Raw genomic sequence first — 23,260 nt, 5'->3', positions numbered from 1 at the left:
ATAAATCTGTATCCGTCCGAGTGCTCTTCATTGCGTCTCTTCAGACTTTGAAGTTGCCAGCATGCAATAGGTTTTGTCATTCAGATTTAAGCAAAGCGCCTGCAATGTTCGTCAACCCGCTGTACGTAACTTCGCTACTCTTTCCTAACACTATAGTTTCGGCCTGCAACTATGTTAATCTTATGGGATCAAAACAGCTCCTAAAAATGTTGAATAGAATAATAACTACACGGTTTTTGGAAATTTGAATGAGAACTGGACAATCTACACAAAATTTGGAATCGACCAGTGAAAGTGACCTGTTTCTAGCACTTGTGGTTTTCGAGATCTCATTGTCGAAAGGATTGTGAAAGGAAAAAGAACGACGAGATTGTGTTTTAATGTTTAGGCCTTTCTGAGTGCAAGTGCACTTTCTCTCCCCTTCGTTGTTTATGATGGGTATCGTATCTTTTGAAATTTGTACTTTGTGAGGATAAAGAGAGGCAAATAATGCCATTGCACGGGGTGGCAATTGCCTAGGGCAACCCTGTGTAAAAAGGTTAAAACGGAATAAAAGGTATGAAGCACAGGGTCTCTTGTTAAACAAAAGTCTATTGAGTGAGTGACTTGTGTTTCACAAGAGGCTACGTGCTTCATATGTTTTATTCCTTTTTTAAGCGTTTCTATTCAGCCATATTCCTCTTCCATGTTTTAATTTCACTTAGAACTGTTTTAAGCTGAAGAAGGAAACAGGGTTATTCGAAAGCGCTAGTTAAAGGAATACTTTGGTCTGCGGTGAGTATTAGCTTTCTACATATTTTTCTCTTAAAATATATTGACCGCTAGCAATACACAGTGATAAGTAATACTTAATTTTCTGGGAATCTAGAGTATTTAGTGTAAGTTCTTTTGTGAATTAATAAACTATTCAATACGCAAAGTGCTAATAAATAAATAAATAAATAAAAAGTAAAAATAAAAAGTAAAATAAAATAAAACAAAATAACAAGATGTGGAAACTTAAAGATTCAGCAGAGTTCCTAAATCTCGGTCACACGCTGGAAGGGCGAGAAAACCCGTTCAAGTATTTTTCTGAGGTTTGTCTTATCATGTAACTTACTGTACAGTGTGTATTCATTAATATTCATGTTCATGTATAGTAAAGGCTCCATGCCTTCATAAAGTACGTACTTTTCCTTGTTTAAGGGTAATTGGGCAGTTTATTCTCTGTTGTACTCTCAAGCAACCAATACATACAAGTAGAGTACTGTATTTTCATGTATAGTAAAGGCTCCATGCCTTCATAAAGTACGTACTTTTCCTTTGTTTAAGGGTAATTGGGCAGTTTATTCTCTGTTGTATTTTCAAGCAATCAATACATACAAGTACAGTACTGTATTTTCTGAGGGAACACTCGTACTTATTATTTTTTAACTCCATTCCCATTAACAAATGACTTGAACATCACTGCATTATTTGTATATGGAATAAGAGATCAAACCGAGTTATTTCACCGGCTAGAGTTTTACACAAAAAATGATAATGAAACAGCTAAAGAAACTTCAATCCACAATTATAAGCCATACGCACCTTATGAGTCTACTTAAAATTGTAATAAGAAATGTACTTACCTATAATCTTCACGTAGTCTCGTATTTCTTATAAAAACAGAGAGACTACAATGCTGAGAAATATTTGTTTCTTAAACCAAATCAGCAACACGCTTTCATTTGCGTAACACGCTTTCACTTGTCATAAGACAGTGCTTACAACCACGAAATGTACGATTAAAAGTATTTAATAATTCTTCAAATTATTTTCGATTAAACCAGAAGAAATTATAATAAAAAAATCTTTAAAACTTATTTTCTTTCGTGTAGCTTAATATGCATTCTATTTTTCAAAATATGTTAACTTTAAGCAGCACAAAAGAGCGTTTGCCAAATGCTGGATAGTGGATACACTGCTCTAAAATACAGAAATTTCACCTGAAAAATACATTCTGGTAAAGGATCTGTAAACTTTACGGTGAATTTTCTGTTAAAGCACCTGAAGTTTTAAGAGTGCAATAACTCGGCATTTTCACAAACTCGACCACCTTTCGGACCACATTAGGCAAAGTTCACGGGACTCTACTGCAATGAAAATGTTTTAATTATGATTCTCATAGAAGAGTATATAACACGATATAGAGTCAGAGAAAGAAAACGAGGGTATCCTGACAGCAAGTAAAGAAACACTATCATGGAAGAATTTGAAGCTCTGAAGGAGTTTGTAAGGTAAGTAAAGATGTGTATCGGTGAAAGAAGAGGAAACATGAAAACAAAATGGAGGTTATTTGAGTCTCTTGAATTTATAGAAGTTTGAAACAGACAAAAATCTTATCTCTTTCACCAATTAACTACACTTTAGAATACGTCCATTTTCTTGTTATTTAAGTAATAGCATTTATTCAAGGCTAGTACTTCTTGACTTTTTCTTTAAATTTATATTGTAAAGCTCTGCCTGTGCAGGTATAAGTAGTTCATAGGTAGAGCTGAATTACTCACGGGAACGTTTCTCCTACTATTGTATTTTATTATGAAAGATCTCATTATTATAAAAGGTGCAATACAAAATCACTCTAATATAAATATTTCACTAATACTGGATAAAGAGTGATATTCCAAGGCCCAAGCAGCCTCGAAGCAAGTTAGGTGGAGTGAATTTAGGACCCCAATGCTCCACGCAAGCAAAGTGAGGTTTGAAGCCACAAAACTCCAAGCAAGCTCAGTGGCTGAAGTTTAGGAGTCCTACAGAGTTCCGAACAAACTAAGTAGGCAGGAAAGGAGGACTAGAATAGTTATGTAGACTATACTTATTCGATTGATGGGACAAAATTAAGCTCTCCCAAGTATATCAAAAATCTTGGAATTTTCTTTGATCAAAATTTAACATTTAAGCATCATATGGAAACAGTAACAAGCGAGGCTTATAGAAACCTTGGTTTTATCATGAGGCTAGGTAAAGAGTTTCGTAATGATTTAACTTTAATGAAATTGTACTTCACTTACGTTCGGTCAAAGTTAGAATATGCTACTGTTGTGTGGACACCAAATATGCAAAAATACTGTGATATGATTGAGGGAATACAGAAAAAAATCCTAAGACTTCTTATGTACAGGAAAACTGGGCTTTACCCGAAATATGAAACTTACAGAGAGTTACTGGAAAATTATCAACTACCCACTTTATACGAAAGAAGAAGATATAATGATCTAATATTTTTATATAAATTAATACATGATAAGATTGACTCTATTGAGCTGCGTTCGTTGCTTTGTTTCCAAGTCCCATTAACCAGAACGAGGATAGGAAACACATCTACGTTTTATTAAAGAAAGGCAAGAACAAATATCCTTCGGAAATCTTCTATATGGAGGATAAGCACTTTCCAGAATGAGGTTGAAAAAGACTTCAATATTGATATATTTAGCATGTCGGAAAGTGTGTACAAAAGAACAATTAAACAGGCATGTTTTGAAAACGGGATATAAGGAGCTCATATGCTAAAGACAATATGAATGTTTTTCTTTTTTTAAATTGTCTATTTTGTAATGTGTATTTCTTTTAATTATTTGTATATCTCATTGTTTTGTATTAAAATGTATTTCGCTGTCAAAGACAATACAATAATTGGGCCTAGAGCCTGTTGTGTTGTGCTTGAACTAAAATAAAATAAATAAAATAGAGCTTCGAGCAAGCTAAAGGCTTTGGGTTAGGTTCCTCTCAAAGCTCCAGACAATCTGAGAGAGTGGAGATGACCAGCCTAAGACTGATAATCGTTGCTCAATTTTTTCTGGTTTTATGGCTGCTCAAGTGTAGCGCTGTTCTCTCGTTATCACATAACCAGTGGCTTCACTGACGTCACTGTCTTGTGAGAGTGTAGTAACTTGTAGTACTACGCAAATAATTAATATTTATAAATATGAACACGTTTTAGTTGTTAGTGAACAGAGCCATGTGAGGGATATTACAATAAGTATTAAACATATCTACAATAAAACTATACTATTTATTAAGTTACCTTGTGGAAATTTGAAGTTAATTAAAGGGGAGTGTACATACAGTCTTGTTCAAAAAGAAACCTGGCTACCCATCTGTCTTTGAAAAACACTTCATTCTTACCTACACCAGGAATTAAGTCAAATAGATTGAATTCTCTTTTGTCAATTAAGATCTTAATTTATAGCCAAATTATTAGAATTTCCAAATTTAGGTTGTCACAATATGGTCGTCTAAAACAAGGTAGGTTGTCAAGATTTTTTGAACCAGACTGTGCATTCCAGTTGAAAATTAAAGCAACAAATACTTTCCTGGGTTTCATCACATTGCTGACCATGTTTATTTCTCTCGAATGTTTTGTGTTAATATTTTTATGATATTCATTTACTGTGCTAGATCTGAGGAAAAGTCTGGTATATAAATATTCTTCTACTTTTCCAGAAACCGATACACTTTCTGAGTTGGGGCGCATTCACACTCCATCCAGTAAACAACGTAACTATTTTAACTTGTTACATAAAGAGTTAATAGAAGGCTACATAGGATCAGTTCAAGAATATGCGAATATCCTTGTTCCGTCTACTTGAAGTATATATAAATAAGAGAAACCAGTCTTGAAGTATATATAAATAAGAGAAACCGGTCTTGAAGTATATATAAATAAGAGAAACCGGTCTTGAAGTATATATAAATAAGAGAAACCAGTCTTGAAGTATATATAAATAAGAGAAACCGGTCTTGAAGTATATATAAATAAGAGAAACCAGTCTTGAAGTATATATAAATAAGAGAAACCGGGCTTGAAGTATATATAAATAAGAGAAACCAGTCTTGAAGTATATATAAATAAGAGAAACCGGTCTTGAAGTATATATAAATAAGAGAAACCAGTCTTGAAGTATATAAATAAGAGAAGTAATAACCCTAGTAGGCCTACTATCTATGGAGCTGTCATACACATAGTGCAAAAAATTAAGGAACTTTTAAATTAAGCAAAACGAATTAGGTATTTTACCATCTGCAGTTCTTTTTGTTCAAAGTATCCCTCTTCCGCATTCAATACGCCGTTACTAGTGTTCAACCAATGCTAGCATAGAGTTTTTAATGTCCTTTTTCGGAATCACCTCAATGACCCTAATCACGGCAGACTTTTCAGAACTTTGTTGTTGTTGTTGTTGTTGTTGTTGTTGTTGTTGTTGTTGTCATAAAGTGTTCCTTTCATGACCGATTTTGATTTTGGGAATAGAAAATAGTCTCATCGCCAATTACAATCGATTCCAGGAACGTTCTGTTCCATCTGGCTATTTTAATCAGGTCCTTTCAATGTTCAACGCGAGCAAGTTTTTAGTCTTCAGTTAATTTGTGTGGAAGAAATCGAGCACAGACTTTCTGTTCCTTTAAATTCTTTGTTAAAATTTCGTGAATCATCTCTTTATTCTATTTGACTCCTCCGCCATCGATCTTACAGTCGAATTCGTATCGTGGGCGATTGTTTCACGCACTTGTTCCACTAACTCATAACGATTTTTGTTTTTCGGTCTATCTGGCTTTGGGTCGTCTTCCAATCGGATCGCCTCAGAATTGCATATACCATTCGAACATACGTATACAAGATAAGCATTCATCACCATACACTTGTTTAATCATTTTCAATGTTTGTGTAAATATTTTACCTAGTTTGAAACAATTGGAGAATAAATTGCTTCTTTGTTCCACCGTGTTTTTATGACGAGATGACACCAGATACACTCATTTTTCTTGCTATAACTTGACACTCAGTTAATCGGTTTTCATGATTGTGGTCTCCAGTGTTTCTTCCAGACACGTTTTTTTGGGGGGGGCACTACCCTCCCGCAGCTCTGAAAGTGCTCCCCGGAAGGACATCAAAAATAGTTATTTAATATAATAATAAATAGAATAGTACCAGCAGTGGCCCCCGAAATTCTAAGTGCCTCCCTCCGGAATATTGTTCCTGAAAGAAACACTGGTGGTCTCGTTTTGTTGAGCAGATATCCAGCTTTTTGATATGTTGCTTCAGTAGATGGAGCTAGTTGTTATTTGTAAAGAAAAGAAGTTCCGTTACATTTGAGACATCCTGTGTAGTCTAGAAGAATATGAAGAAAATTATATACAGAGTATAAAATCTAAGATTTTAATAGGTTCATTATGCCTGTTTATCACATTTTCATGAAAAACTAAAAATATAACATCTATTATGAGTATCAACTTTCTCTTGAAGATAACCATGTTTAAGAAAAGCTCTAGCAAAATGTGGGTACACGAATATAAATATTTGTGATACAAATGTAAATCACATTCATAATAGATGAAAAATATTATGAATTTAAGAAACTTATTGTCATTCCATTCTTTAAACACTATACTACGCTTTCCGAACATTTAAATTCGTGTGCAGAAAGTTGAAAGGTTGAATTTTCCTTTCAACAATAATAATGCTTTATAGCTGATGACATTTTCCATGACTTAAATTTCGAGGACCATGTTCTTTCAAATTATCTTATTATTAATAATATTATGTGAATTTGGAGAACAATTTCCTGTAACAGTAGACAACCCAGTTAATATTAATATAGGTAAGTAAACAATGGCCTCACTTCAATATTGGAAACATTATATATCTAATTTCAAGTAAAATAATGTCTATCGTGACAATTTTAACAATTATTTCTGTCAAATAATGAAATAACAAAAGTGTATGCTTGATTAATTTTATTACATGTTTAATGGGGATGTATATTTGGCACCCTCACTGTAAAGTCCAGGGACGACAGATTGTGTGCATTAAAAATTCAAAATAACACTTTTTACAAGTGTGAAATTCAAGTATAATATGTCAAAAATAAGGCATCCTAAAATAAATAAATAGAATAGAATAGAATAGAATTCGAACGGAAAGTCAAAGGGCAAAAGAACAAATAACGAGGCATAAGGTATATAACTAAAAAGCATTGGCGTCAGTAACACATAAACTTTGAGGGGACTGACTACCGTGGTGATGGGATGTATGGAATACCGACAGGAAAGTGGGAGTCCGGGGGTCCTCCTCCGAAAAATAATTTTTAAAAAATGTCCTCGTGGATTGCATTTTAAAGCATTTATTACTTAAAAAGCTAACAAAAAATTTTAAATTTTGTGTTTTATTTTTATCTTTGATAGTCTAGTTTTCGTTTTTCGTTTTTCTTTTTTTTTCTTTTTTCTTTTTTTTTTTTTGGAAAACACGGTACTAAAAGTACCACACACTTTACAGTTTGCTTATTCAAGCAGTAAATTTCGACTTTGTTTTACAATTTTAGTTAAACTTAAATGATACGAAGTGTACGTCAAAAACAAAATAATAACAATATTTAGTGTGAAGTGAATACTCAGAAACAACAAAGTTTTGAAAACAGGTTTTAGGCCTACACGCCTACAACTAATGTAAATAGGGCGTAACAAGAGACTGAGATTAAACATTTAGTTGAAAAGTATGTTTTTTCTTTCATAGCTAACCCAAACTCGCTTTGCAGTTCGCTATCTAAACCAAAACAGTGTTACTTTACACTTAACTCCACCTTCACCTCTATAGGACAAAAAACTTCCTGCTCACAATTAGAAACAAATTTTTGTGCTACTTTATTCATATCTACTTTGTCTAACATTGTTTAGTGAACGTAGCAAACTACTACATAGTTGAGCCTCTTTTAGGTCATAGTTGACCTTAGATACTTGAAATATTCTGGAGGATGAACATTGTTTACAAATATTGGGGTGACACGTCCCCGGTGTCTCTGTTGAGTTTGACGCCCGTTCTAGAAAGTAAATAAAATAGCAATAATTTTAATATATAACACTTGAATATACTTGAAATATAGAATATATTTGAAAGTGTGTTAAGTATTTTAGTCTCACGAATAAAACTGACTAAGTTTTACCCACTAAAACTTCATTAAAATTTTAGGTAGTCCTAAACCTTCTCTAAGATGTTAGCATTGTGGACATTATACAAGAATATGCTGAGTTTTCAGTGAGATTATACAATTTTTTACAAAACTTTCGTGAGGGTGTTGTGGCTACGCGGACAGTGCAGCGATGGTTTAACAAGTTTAAGGACGGTGACGAAACACTCGAAAACGCACCATGTGCCGGAAGACAAACACATGTACAAAATGAAGATCTTTAGGCAGCAATTGAGGAGAACAGTGGTCAGATGTGTGAGGGACTGGGACTACAATTCAGTGTGAGTGGAGAAACCATTCGGCAGAACCTCCATAAATTGGGAAGTACTACAAGTTGGGTCGATAGGTTCCTATGATTGCACTCCGGGTCAGAAGGCAACGCGAGCAGACACCTGTGTTTCTTTGCTATCTCGTTTGAGGAAAAAGACATTTCTGGACAGTGTTGACATGTAATGAGAAGTGGATGGGTCCTTTACGAAGCTGCACGGCGCTATCATCATTGGTTAGCATTCCATGAACCGGTTCCAAAACAACCAAAGCCAACAATACATCAGAAGAAGGTATTCCTGTGTGTTTGGTGGACTGCTCGCGACATCATGCATCGAGAACAGCTACCTGCTGGTCAGAGCATCAATGCAACTGTCTTCTGTCAGCAGTTGAGCCATGTTCAAGAATAACTCAAAACTCTTTAGGCAGCGCTTCTGAATCGCAAAAAGGTCCTCCTGTTACAGGTCAACGCTAACCCCAAGAGGCTAGGATGACCCAAGACACCATTCTACGCCTTGGATGGGAAACACTATTGCATCCGCCATGCTTCCCGGACATTCCCCCCAATTATCACCTATTCCATTCCTTGGACAATTTCCTTAGAGGACGCTAGTTCAATATCTAGTAGAAGTGCAAAATGCACTTGATGCCTTCTTCGTTTCACGGTTCACCAAGTTCTACCGCGATGGAGTCCATGGACTTCCAGAACGTTGGCAGAAGGTTGTCGATGCTGATTTGTACTATTTTTGATCTTTCAGGTACGTCTTAGGTGACATACCGATCTTTGAAGGTGGTGGGTGAAAAAGCGACAGAACTTTCTTGGTTGCCTTTATAGATGCAATACTCACTAAGTAATTCAGCTTTGATGCTCTATCGCGTTCTTTTTATTATTACATCTTAATTTAATCTCCCCGAGTTAGATCCTCGTACAAACCAGCACCATTGCTTCCGGTATTTGGACTATTCATGGTTGCAGACAAATAGACAGGATTTTGCGAAGAGGGGGGGGGGGTCAGTGACATGAAGTACTGTGGTCATCTCACAGGGGTTCTCGATCATTCTTAACTATTTTACTGAAACATAGGTTAGTTCGTTTAGCCAGGATTTCGTAACAGAGGCGGACATGAAATTCTGAAGGTCCAGGAGCTCGATCAGTCTAAACTACTTTACTGTCAACATGTATTGGTTTGTTAGGACAATAAAGTGAGGAAATATTCCTAAGTATTTTAATAACAAACTATGAAGAAATCTCGAGTAAAATAATAAAAAACACGTATTTTCCTTTCATTATAACCTCAACTATTATAAAAAGTACATATTCACTATTATAACAAGTTCATATCCACTATTATAAAAAGTACATACTCAATAATGTCTTGTAAAATATTTTACAATTTCTGCGTTACTTTCTCTGTTGAATCAAATGTTAACAGAACTTTCTTTCCACATACATTTTTGTTTTTATTATTCCGTCAACTACTGTCTGTTTCAATTGACAGGGTAAAGGAGCAGTAGAAAATTGTTTCTGAAATAACATGTTTGATACTGCAAGGATGCGATTATGAAAAATTATGATAAAAAATGTCCACGCTGTTACACAATGGCACTATGCCTTCGCGAGCTTAAAATCTCCCTGACTAGTAGCAGAAATTCTGAGAACTTTTCTCGAAATTTCAAATTCCCTGACTCTTTCAGGATATTTCGCTCACAAATCTCCTCCTAAGAAAGAGTAACCAAAAGCCGTAGTTTATGTAGCCGATTCTTCTTTTTCTCATTTCAGTTTGTTTCATAATTCCATATTTTTTTTTCATTTCTGATCTCAAAGGGGGACGGTCTGGAACCTCCGGACTCCCCCTTGGCTACGTGCCTGTCTGGTTGTAGTATAGAGCTTAGCTTTGCTCAGGTCTTCTCATGATATACCTTACTCTTATTTCCGTATAGGGAAACTTCCAATACTGTTGTGTGATGCCAACGTTATCTGTTTCTATTTTCTTAAACAAATAGTTTGATTATCGCTTCCTTATTTTACAATAGCCAAAATAAATGTCCAAAATACATGTTTCAATTTTAGGTACTTTACAATACTGTGCAATGGGTCAAGTAACATGTTAAATTACCTTTGAAGCGAAATTTGAGATAATTTTTAATATTGTTAAAAAAATTGTAGGAGTTAGAAGTGCCACTAACACTGCAAAGACGTTAAAGTTGATATTATATTTATTTATTTTTTAAAATTGTATCTGTTATATTTCTATGATTTTATGGAAAGAAATCAAATGTGTCAAAGGTAATTGATCTTATAATGATTTTTCAGAAGAGTCTGATAGTGTTGAATATGAAGATAACATTTATGACGCACTTAACGAGCAAATAATGGCGCTCCAGCCTCTAATGGACTTTGTTAACAGTGAGTAACTATTTATTAACCTCAAGATAATAAATATCTTAATCCGCAAGTCCTTTAGAACTTTAATTGGTGTATAAATATGTAATAGTAGTGAATAGTATATGTTAGAAACAAATTAGTCAGTATTTTAAAGAAAGCTACTTTTCCCAAACTGTGCATCGCAACGCCTTGAGATGTTCATCTGTCTTGTTTTAAAATGTAACAGTTATAGGACGAAAATATGAATCTTATCAGATATTCATACAAGCAAATTTTAAATATTTGTACATAATTTAAGAGTGGCTTAAATAAAAACTCGTACTACTCTTTTATCGTGAATGAGCTTTCTCTACCCCATGCCGTAAACGTCGCCAACACCTAGTGGCCCACTTGCCGGTAAATGTCGATCCTCGATACAGCGAGACCCCGAAGGATTGAGGCTAGTGTACCACTGGCGGCAGGGTTTTGTACAGTCGAAACAGATATCTAGAGTCGGGGTGTTGAAGTTACCGCCACGTAGACGTGAGGATTTCATTTTGGTCCGCATTCCTTCGATTCGTCGCGGAGAATTGCGAAGTGACCAACATGAACTATCACCAGTCATTTGCATGTGGTTACTGTTATATTTTATTTTTTCCTGACGAATTGTTTCTAAAGTGAGCTCCGGGAGGCCAAGAGCAACCCCTGCCTCTACATCATGAAGTTAAAAATCTAGAGATGAGTTCAAATAATTGTATGAATTTAGATGGCAACTGTCGCCGATCATTTGAAAGTGAATATGGGAGAATCATGGAATAAAGTAAATACAAGCGCAACATTTTGTTATAAAATTACATGGGGAACGCATTTTATTTGATCCCTGCCGGTTATCGTCGAGTGTATACTGTTAAAGGAGCACTCTGATTGTGCAAAATTTAAAAGATCTCAACGATTTATTCCTCTAGAAACGAAGTTTTCTTCCTCACCTCCGTGGCAAAGTCTGAAGAACACACGCCTAGTAATCATAAGGTTGATAGTTCGCCCCCATCCCGGGGTACTTGTTTTTCACTCAAAAGACTCCACTTAATGTAAACAAATCACGCATATAGGCAATTTAATATGTTTTGGGTAGGTAATTTTGTGGTTCATTGCCGTTTCGTCGCATCTCTACAGCTGGTAGTATAATTTTGATAACGGAAGTGGGGCTACCTCGGATCATCCCTGCGAGGCCGCCAGTTTTTGGCAAGAGGTCGCTAGGTGACTATCGGCGGTTCAGCGACGCTTACGGCATTGGGTATATGCGTTTCATACTCCGGCTATCTTAAATATATATGTTTCTAACGCATCAAGTATAAAAATATTTTGAATTTGTAGTTTTACATTTAAAATAATGCAAGTGTGTAATATAAATGTCTATATTTAAAGATATGGTTAGATATAAATCGAAATGCGTCCGAGTAATTAATGTTTTAGAAACTAAAAATACCTTGTACCTGAACTCCTCGTTTCTTCTTATATGTTCATTTTCCCAATACTTCATCTCTGATGAGGAGTTTAGACACGAACTTTTACTGCAAGCAAAAATACATTCATTTCTCACTGTTTGCTTATTCCTTGTTCTTTAACAAAAGACTAGAAATCTAAGGTCTTCTAAAAAGGAAAGTACTTATACATATTTTTACAGTTTGAAGTTGATATTGTATCCATCCACAACTAAGAGAAATGACATAGTTGGGTAAGATTATTTTAGTTTCTTATTGTAACTTATTTCCTGTATTAATGATTTGATGTTGGTCCGAATTGTTTTACTGTTGCCTCTTCCGATTATGACCAAAAATCTTATTTTGTAAATCAATGACACTAATTTCTCGTGAATTTCAGAAACTGTCACTAAGCTATTTCGCAGATTATTTGATAAGTAACTTTAAACAAACCTTATAAAATCACTAAATTCAACTTGTGAAAAAAAATTACATTGTCAAAGTAATATATCTTTTTAGTTATAAGCTTCAAGCTTTTCCTCGACTAGGGTCTAGGAACACGTAAGAGACACATGAAGATAGGAACTAACTATGTTAGAACTTTCAAAACATTTACAGGAATCAGGATGAAATCGATTGAAGAGTCGACGTTTTACACTCGCGCTTCAACAACACAGAAAAGGAATGTGTTTGAATCCTTATTTATTAGCATCAAAAATCTTAGACTCAATTTAGACATTGAGAATTTAGATAAAAGATGAGAAATCATAGTTTTACTTTTTCACAATGCAGTTTTTTCACTGGTTGAATTTAGTGGTATTATGAAATTTGTTTAAAATCTATTTACAACAATGTCTTTCAGTGTTGATCTACACACACTTATATAGAGTGATTGGTGTTCAGTTTGATATTCAAGAAGAATTAGTTTCACTGATTTACAAAATAAGATTTTCTTGCATAATTGCAACAAACAACAGTAAAACATTCGCAAGCAACATAAAAACTTTAATAGTGTATTAAATAAACAAATTACAGAACAAAACTAAAATCATCTTCTTATTGCACTGTAATAATTTTAAAACAAATGGATGGACACAATACCAACTTTAAAGTGTAAAACTTTCTATAATATGTGCCTTTTTCTGAATACTTGGACTTTTCTTTCGCCACAATGTAAAATTAGCGGTTTTTTTTGTTTACATTAAATGCTTGCGTTCAAGGCTCCCGTGAAGGTTGACTTTTCTTTTTTTCGAAAATGAACACATAACGAGAAAAATGATAGAGAGAACTAAGAAGAGAGACGGGAAACTCTACCATAAAGCACCTAAAATTTCATGAAGTGTCCTAATTGCTGTTAAAGTTCTTTTCCCCTTCGTTCCTCCCGGAAATGTCTCAAACTATAATTCTTCAAGGTCAAAGTGCATTTTTTTCCAGGAGGAACCAAGAGAGAAAGAAATCTAAAATGAATGAGGAAGCTTCATGAAATTTCAGGAGGTTTCTGGCAGATTCCCGTCTTTCTTCCCTTTTCTCTTCATTTTTTGGCTCTCAGTTCTAACAATCATTTTGATCAGTCAATAAATTTGTTTAATTTAGCTATGTGGTTTTTCTTTCTAACATTCCCATGCCGTAAACGTCGCCAACACCTAGTGGCTCACTTGCCGGTAAACGTCGGTCGTCGATATAGTGACTAGTCGAAGGATTGCAGCTTGTGTACCACTGGCGGCAGGGTTTCGTGGAGTCAAAACAGATATCTAAAGTCGGGGTGTTCAAGTTACCACTGCGTAGCAGCGAGGACTTCATTTTGGTCAGCACACCTTCGATTCGTCGCGGAGAACCGCGAAGGGACCAACACTAACTATCGGCAGTCATTTGCATTTGATTATTATTATATATTATTTTTTCCTGACGAATTGTTCGTAAAGTGAGCTCCAAGGGTCAAGAGTAATCCATGCCTCTACATCATGAAGTGAAAAAATCTTGAGATGCGTGTGTTTAATTGTATGAATTTAAATGGCATCTGTCGGTGATCATTAGATGAAAGTGAATATGGGAGAACCATGAAATAAAGTAAATAGACGCTCGTCATTTTGTTATAAAATTATGTGGCGAACGTATTTTACCTGATCCCAAATGGTTATCGTCCAATATACACGGTTACAAGAGAACTCTGATTGGCTAAATTAAAAAAAAAAAAAACTCAATTTTTTCCCTCTATAAGTGAGGAATTCTTCTCGCTTCCGTGGCGAAATCTTAAAAACACGTGCCTAGTAATCATATCGTTGGAGGTTTGCACCCACCCCAGGGGTACTTTTTATTTTAGTTTTCTTACACACCTTAATATAAACAAATCACGCATATAGGCGATTTAACATATTTCGGGGGAGTAATTTTAGGGTTCATTGGCATTTCGTCGCGTCTCTGCCGCTGGTGGGCCGCTGATGGTATAATTTTGAAAATGGAAGTGGGGTCACAGATAATTGTCGTTGCAGGGCCGCCAATATTTGGTGACAGGTCGCTAGTTCCCCATCGGTCTTCCGCCGACGGTTACGGCATGGGGATATTTTCATGTTATAAAACATCATTATTATGAAGTTAATTACAATTAATTTTATGTTTTTTTCTTCCAAAGGTATCATTCAACCGAAGGTAATTGTCATGTCTGAAAAAAATTGTGAACCACAAACAACAACCACAACAGCTACTGATGAGTCTCCAAACACAGAGCCTTCTTACATATGCCACTTTACATTAACAAACTTACAAAATGAATACATTGTGATAGTACCAAAGAATTTCCTTCAGACGACCTCGTTACAACTTCCTTTCTCATCAATTGAGGAAAGAGGACAAGATGTTGAACAAGAATTTCCAGCATTGGTACAATTTTCTAATAAGCGACCACAAAATGATGCAACTACAGAAGAGCCATCTCGAGAAGGGGAACTGTTGGCGGAAGCACAATCAGCAAAACAATTACCAACTGTCATTCAAACAAATAAGAAGTTACAAATCTCTTCTGAAAAATTGCAAGATGATTCTCAGGAAGGTTTGAAGTATTTCCAAGGCATTCCTTTACAAGAAAATTCATTAGCTATTAAATCACAAAATCTGTCTCAACAAATGAAAAATGTCCATGGAACGTCTTTAAGATTAAGAGAAACGGGTAATATGGAAAATGCAAACTTACTCAAGCTTCACAATGAATGGAAACATCAACAAATTGGTACAGAGAATGAACTCCACATTAAAGATGAAAATTTATCAAATTCTGTTTTTCACTTACATACAGACGATCATAAATCTGTAGATAACAAAGTACATACAGATCATAATGATCCTTTAAGTGTAGAACAGAAGTTAGGACTTAGAAAAGTACATAAAGATGTAAGATATAATAATTTTGGAAATGAAATGAATGAGGAAGTGACTCAAGACTCCAATAACGCTAATGTATACTTTTCTGAAGATAGTACATTATCGCAACCTATTTTACCTACCGAATGTAAGAACATTACGAAAACCGCAAAAAGTATCCAGGAAGATATTTCGAAAACTAGCATTAATGAGGAAGATGTATTCAATTTTAATACTCCAAACAATTCAACTGATAAAATGAATTCTCTAAACAACACTGTTAGATATAACGTAGTTGACAAAGATTTGCATAACAATGTCGAAACAATGAATTTCATTAAGGTAGAAAATTCAGAAGTTTCAAAAAATAGCAGTAAGGACGAAGATAAGGAAACATTATCAGGACAAAGTCAACAAAGTGACATACAATATAAAAATGAAACAGAAAGTTGCTTTAAAATAACTGACAATGTTTCCAACCCACCTCATGTGAAACAAGCGAATATAACACATAATTTAAAGAAAAGATCCACTAACTCTGAAGAAAACGAGGTACATTCTTTGTCCAGAAAGACAAATTTAGCAAAAAATCGAATTCCACGTCAAAATATTAGAATGAAAGGAGATGAAGAGGATTCTGAAGACAATGAAGTTTCTCAATACGATGACTCTTATTACGTAGAGAATGGTACAAATCATGAAAATATATCGGGCCCTTTGAAAACAGGGTACAGAGAAGTTGTTCAGGAATTTGGACTTAAGTCTCCAAGAGGAGACAAGGGTCAGCAGCGTGTGCGTCAGGATTTACCCGGAGGTGGTGGTCAGAAGGAACTCGTACAGGAATTTGGAAGCTTGCGAGTAGGTGGTAAAGGTCATCAAATGGTGAGAGAAGATGTAGAGGCGGGGGAAGGTCACAGGGAAATGATTCAGGAATTTGGAACGGTAAAAGCCAAAGGGTTGCAAATAACTCGCGAGGAACAGCAATCGGGATTTCAACTCAGAGAAATGATACAACAATTTGGAACTACGAGAGGAAACATATCTGAAGACCTCCATGTTGCTAATGCTCTTCCAAACAGACAGGTTGAGATAATTCAACAGTTCGGTTATCAAGGCGCGGGTCAACAAGTAATTCGAGGTGAAATTCAGAGGCTACATAAATTGGCTGAAATGATTCAACAAGTCTCAAACACAAGTGAGGGTCAGCAAATAGTTCGTGGCGAAGTGCATCATGGTGGTGGACATGGTATTATGGTACAACAATTCTCTACTGTCCATGATGTTGCTGAACAAGACTACGATATAGATGAATCAAAAGAGGACGATAACAATGGCACCTCAGCTAGTCTCACTAATGTTACTGCAGAAGGTTCTCCAGTTGCTGCAATGTCAATTAGTAGTTCAGTTGATGGAAAACAACCGGTACTAATCAATCAAGCTCAACTACCTAATCAGCCCCAACAACGGCAGCCTTCCGAAGATCAAATTTCTCTCATACAATCAACACCTCCTTCTCAGGTAATAGGAGTACAAACAGCAATTAAAGTTAATGATCAACAAAACTCTCAATCTCAACTTAAACCTTCGGAAAAGATTACTCCGTCTCCTACATTGCAAGGAACAAATGAAACTAGACAAGTAGTTGCTGCAATTCAACCAAAACAGACTGGTACACTTGCCCCAGAATATCGACAAGTGAATGAATCTATACAGCCTGTTTCGCAAACAGAAGTTGGAACAATGAAAGAAGACGAGGCGTTAAAATCAACAGAGAAAGACAAAATAGTCGGTAATACTGAAAGTAAAAGACTATATAACAGTGATGGCAAAAATGATTCAATGGTACTCCTTATGAAAGACGAAGTTGATCTTTCCTCACGACGACATTCTTTCAGAAAGTCGGGAAAGAAATCGAAGCTAAAGAGATCTTTACAACTTGGTTGACCCCTCCCCCCAAAATCTTTAATAACATAGCATAAGTTACATTCCTATAGAAGAGGAGGTGTAAGTATAGAAGCATATATACAAATATATATATATATATATATATATATATATATATATATATATATATATATGCGAGGATAAGTCAAAAATTATCCGCAATGTAGCTATAACTGTTCTTATTGTTCATACTGCATATGTCCTCGTTTATTTAATTGTTATGGTCATGTTATGGAAGAATGATCCTAATTCCTCTGTTTTTCTTCTTTCCTTGCAGTTAGATTATGGCAGCTCAATTAGAGGTTTGAACCAAAGAGGAACAACTAGTAGTGGTCCAGTTTTTGTAGTCGGAAGGTGTATCAGAGGTGGAAATCTATGAAAGACTTTCGGCATAATACTGGAACAGTGTCTTGCAGCAATGGAATGTCTACGAATGGAGTGAAATATTTAAAAATGGTCGCACATCATCCTTCCTGTGCGTAACACTTGTGCTACCATTTTTAAATATTTTCATCAATTCGTAGACATTTCGTTGATGTAAGACACTGTTCCCATGCGGCCTCTGATACACCTTCCGTTCCTTAACAACCTAATCACTGCTCGTTGTTCCTCTTTGGTACAAATGTGGCCCCGCGTGACGTAGTCGCTAACGCTCTCGCCTTTGGTGTGAGCGTTCCCGGGGTCGATACCCGGTGGGGGACAGTCGGTCGAAAAAGTGTAACAGCTTTTTCAGGCCAGCCATCTTGCGTGAGATTTCTTCTGGGTTTCCTACATTTATATCAGGCAAATGCCGGGATGGTACCTAACATAATGCTCCTAGCTCGCTTCCTTCTTTCCCTTTCATCGGATAGTGTACTCGCTGAGAGACGTCATCCCTCATATACGTGATGGACTAAATGGCCTTAGATGCCGACAGCCAAGAAATCTAATTCCTAATCCAAATCTTTGGTCCAAACTTCTAATGGAGTGGCCATAATCTGTCTGCAACAAAAGGAAGACAAATTGAGGAATTAGGATCAAACTTTCATAGCATGACAATAAAATAAACGAGGACAGAGGTTTGTATCAACAATGTAAGAAAAGTTGTAGCGACATTGGGGATATTTTTTGGCTTATTCTCGTATATAAATTTCACTGAATGTACATATTTCACATAAAGGTTTGTGTAGAATCGAAGGATGTTATAAATAGAGGATCTGCCCATGTGTATCTTCATCCTATTAAATCGGTGAAGCCAAAAAGCAACCGAGCAGCGGCATGTCTGATTGGCTACTCTCGTTTCTGCCATTGTCTGATTGGCTACTTTCGTTTCCGCCATGATTGTTGGCTCAAAACATTGCGATCCTATTGGGCGGAGTGGGCAGAGTAGGGGTGGCGAAACTGTGACGTATCGCTTCAAGACTTTGTTGTAATGGCAGATCCTCTACTTTATAAGATCCTTGGTAGAATCAAACAGCTTCTACAGTAAAGATTTACAACATAGTTGTTGTATAAGAATATGCACAGTTACACAAATTTTTAACTTTTAATTAATAAAGTCAATGAAGTTTGAACACAGACTAAATTCTGAATCTCAATTTAAATACAAAACTTTCTCTCTGAAAGTTCAATGGAATAAATGTTAATACGAAAACAGAAATATTTATGCCCAAGTCACATTGTGTCTGTATTTTTATTGCATTTGCTTTACATTTGTTTCATTATGTTAGCATATCTACTACTATTGTATATGATTGATGTTTTCAAAGCATCTGGAATAAACTACAAGTCAATTTATGTATCTCTATGTAAGCAACTTATTGTCTGGAATGAGTTTAGATAATACCTTGATGCATATACTTTTAGATCAGTGGTCGCCAAACTTTTGAAGCTTCTGAACTATCGTACCGTTTTTAAATCCTACTGTGAGCTAGCAACCAAAAGAACTACCAACATTTTTTTTTTAAATCTTGACATTTGTTTATTGTCTACAAACTTACATTTCTAGTAAAATATGAAATCAAACTATCCAAGTTAGCAAATGTCTAATATACACACGAAAAACATAACGTTTAGCAAATGTCTAACATACACACGAAAAACCTAACGTTTAGCAATTGTCTAATATACACACGAAAAACATAACGTTTAGTAAATGTCTAATATACACACAAAAACATAACGTTTAGCAAATGTCTAATATACACACGAAAAACATAACGTTTAGCAAATGTCTAATATACACACGAAAAACATAACGTTTAGCAAATGTCTAATATACACACGAAAAACATAACGTTCACAACCTCAGGCGTATACAATCAGCTGTGGGATGAAACTGAGCATAGCAGTTGCGCGGGAGAAACAAGCAGTTGTCGTCAGCGCCCCCTATCGTTAACGTCAGCTCAGTGGAAGATCAAGGTTAGCCAACCGGAGGGATGTACCAAAAATGTCCTCGCGAGCTACTAATAGCTCACGATCGACGGTTTGGCGATCACTATTTTAGATGATGAACTTCACGTAACATTGTTAATGTAGAGATAGAGAGTAAATTTTGCTCCACATTAGGAAACTAAAGGGTATGTTCCTGGTAACTCACATTACGTAATGACGTATGTTTTGAAGAACACTAACCACAAATAAACTTAAGAAAAGGAAAGCTGTCATATTTATAGAGATAATTACCAAATATCGTCATTTTATATGATATAGCAAACCTAGGAGAAAAGAAAATACTATAGTAACTCACGTTACAAATTTTTTCCCTACATTCAGAACCTGAGATTTTTCAGTACATTTTCATTTGTGCTGGCATAGCTATGTGCATGAAATTATTATGTAAGATAGGGCACACATAATTTAATTATGGCAAAAATATTAAATTTTTATTTACATTTTATGACTATTTATTTTAGTGGAATATGCACAGAGTCGGGTAACTCACGTTACATTTGTCAACCATCTTTTATTATTAAGTATAAGCAACATAAATTTATAATAAATTGAAATAAGCACAGTTTAATTAAGTTGAATATTGAATTTTACTTTAAGAAAAGGTTTCATCAGTTATGTAAAATTTTACTTGGGATACCGATAGAAAAAAAATAAGACCTATGTAATAATAAATAAAGCTTGTATAGCATAATCAACATTAAAACTTAGTAGATCAAAGGTAACCGACGGAAAAAGTAAGAAAATAGTAATTCTCTGAAAAACAATTAATGATGCCAGCTACATAAAACTATATTTTTTTTTATCAAAGGAACAACTTGACTAAAAATTATAACTATATTTCTTTCATGAATTTTTGTCCCTGTTTCCGTGGACATGCCCTAAAGTAGATTTTCAAATTCAATACTGATACAGGAAGTAATGTATCTAGAATTTTTCAGTTGCAGTAGGTGGAAAAAGTCAGAGATGGAACCTGTTTATCGGATGCTAAATTCCCTTCAGAAACAGTTTTTCGCGGTATTACAATTCATATTACGTGAAGTTTTACTAGTTTTCACTTCTTCTGGTTTCAGTAGAATAATAACTGAGAGGAAATAGGTTGTTGAAATCTTGAATTCAATCCAGTGGCGGCGTAAGGCAAACTGGGGCCCGGGGCCAGTGAAGTACGTTGGGGCCCCTTTTCAAACAATCGTGATTTATACACTTCTATTTTTGACGTTCATTTACATAATCTTTCTTTCTGTTTGCTTCTCCCCCTTTCCCGTTGGTGTGTGTTTAGATCATTATAATCTGGGATATATATATATATATATATATATATATATATATATATATATATATATATATATATAAACAAATAGGGCTGACATTCAGCATCCCTGTCTATTTTTTAAATGCTTAGAACCGCCTTCAGGCTGGTATCTACAAATAAAACTGGACCACGATTATCATTGGATATATTTTTTTCTTTTTTATTCATTTTTAAACAAAGGACACGATAGAAAAAGGATTAGGCTACAAGTGTAAAAGAAACTACAACCCACAACAGAAACGTAACAATAAAAAATCCAGAATTTATTCTACACCTATACTATCGTAATATCAACGCATACTGTAATTAGGTGGAATAGTGGAAGTAATGCTCCTAATAATACAGTTAGAGACAAATTTACCTACAAAACGTAACAATGAGCTGATATTACAAAAATTGCAAAATAACAATACCTAGGTATAACGTCGTGATTTTTAAATGTAAGCTCTATGTTTTCTAGAATATTTTTGTTTGGTTCTCGCCTTTGGTGTTTCTCCTGCGCAATTTCTGAATTTACGTTAGATGGGTTTTATTTGATTAGATTTTTCTTCCTACAATTAGCACCATTCACTTTAAAATTCGGTTTCTCTCCAGTGGTAATGTACGATCTATTTAGTCCCGCTGCTTTTGCCGAAATATCAATAAATAGTTAAACACTAGAATATTTCTCTCCTGCTTGTCTTTTTACTATTGTTTCCAGATTTCGCACTTGTTTTATGATTATATTTTTTTGTATTTAATAATTCAGTCATGTTTATATTCTGTCACTTATGACTATTTCCATTACCATTTACGAACATAGTATTAATATTAGAATATATTATAACAAAGAATATATTGAATAATTGGGGATATTATAGATTAAATATATGAGCACAGAATTCTACTACGGGTTATACCATCCTACTTTTCATTACCACCTGTCCCCAGTCAGTTGACAAATCTTGACAGTATTTTTTATTACTCTTTTGGTACTTTTGGGGGCACGGTGGCTCAGTGGTAGAGCGTTCGCCTCCGATGCTTGGGGTCCCTGGTTCGATCCCAGCTCGCGCCGTGTGCACTTTGTGGTGGACAAACACCGTGCTCGTGGGTTGTCTCGGGGTTCTCCCGTTTCCTCCCACTTTCTTCACTCCACCTTTTCATTCATTTCTCATCATCACCGTCCCCTTTAGCCTAACCGGCATAATCGTGGGATGTACGTAAATCAAAGATTTCATTTTCTTTTGGTACTTTTGTATTTTTATTGCCTTTAATTGAAACATGAAACTACTTTCGACAGTAGTTCGACTACCATATTAGTCTATGTTCCACCAACATTCAGAATGATACCTTCCTTGCTTTGGTAGCAGCAAAAGTCTCAACTATATTATCAGAATCCAGTGGATGCTATTTCATTTTCGATAGAAAGAATGGCCAGATTCGTGAATCTTTCCTGACTCATTGCGGAACGCAAGTATTATTTTATCAATTTCATTTTGGTGAAAAACCTTTCACATGATGTGATAGATACGGTCAGCGTTATAAAAATCTGAAGAGCGGATGCCAAACTTTAGTAAATTTCAAGCCCCATTGAAGATACATATTTCAGGATACCTTGTGAAAAGTCAAGTTGTTCTTTAGCTTTCTGAGCACACCTTAGTGAACAGATTAAATCCTTACAATTCTGAAATAATAATAAGCCATCCAGGTCATTCGGGAAGAACAAAGCCAAATCAGAGCAACATGCTTTTAGGCTTTCCTCGCTCTCATCATCTACATGCTGCACAAAGTTGGCTATAGAACACATGAATCCAAATCTGTCGCTCAGGTCATGCATCTGAGTAAAATGATAATTTGTTGTCTCATCTCATCTAGAATTTCATTGATAGAGCGCTTCACTTCGGCCTGTGCAGTCAGGTTTCATTCTTTGCTTCTCCAGGCATGCATCTCCTTCTACTATGTGTACCCACAATTATGTTCCATGCCCTGCAACTTCTTTCAGCTGTGGATATGATTTCCTTGTCCAGCTCAAGTCTCCAGATATTAATGGTGTTAGCCAGGTTTTGTAACTGAATAAGAGTTTGATTGAAATTCATATGCTGAGATTGAAGGCATTTTTGGATCCGATCAATATATGAGAGATTTGCAG

At 35.3% G+C, this 23,260-nt stretch overlaps 1 protein-coding gene and 1 non-coding gene across 2 annotated transcripts; both read left to right on the top strand.

Moving 5' to 3' along the window:
• The first annotated feature begins 6,398 nt into the window (after nucleotides 1-6,398).
• Nucleotides 6,399-17,480, top strand: LOC145692675 (uncharacterized). The gene is made up of 3 exons (XM_081768053.1): nucleotides 6,399-6,617; nucleotides 10,561-10,653; nucleotides 14,722-17,480. The coding sequence occupies exons 1-3, from the start codon at nucleotides 6,524-6,526 to the stop codon at nucleotides 17,388-17,390; spliced, it is 2,856 nt and encodes a 951-aa protein (XP_081624179.1). The 5' UTR covers nucleotides 6,399-6,523; the 3' UTR covers nucleotides 17,391-17,480.
• A 4,634-nt stretch (nucleotides 17,481-22,114) lies between these two features.
• TRNAR-CCG (transfer RNA arginine (anticodon CCG)) lies at nucleotides 22,115-22,186 on the top strand. The gene has a single exon. It is a non-coding gene; the product is annotated as a tRNA-Arg (tRNA).
• The last annotated feature ends 1,074 nt before the right edge of the window (nucleotides 22,187-23,260 follow it).

This window comes from Thermobia domestica, chromosome 8 (genome assembly GCF_964235325.1).
Source record: "Thermobia domestica chromosome 8, izTheDome1.hap1.1, whole genome shotgun sequence".
NCBI lineage: Eukaryota > Metazoa > Arthropoda > Insecta > Zygentoma > Lepismatidae > Thermobia > Thermobia domestica.
This window is presented reverse-complemented; position numbering and strand designations above follow the sequence as displayed.

Coding starts and splice junctions, on each gene's coding strand:
- LOC145692675 (XM_081768053.1), top strand. CDS start 6,524: ATGTTCTTTCAAATTATCTTATTATTAATAATATTATGTGAATTTGGA. Junction 6,618..10,560: donor CCCAGTTAATATTAATATAG/GTAAGTAAACAA, acceptor ATGATTTTTCAG/AAGAGTCTGATAGTGTTGAA. Junction 10,654..14,721: donor TCTAATGGACTTTGTTAACA/GTGAGTAACTAT, acceptor TTTCTTCCAAAG/GTATCATTCAACCGAAGGTA.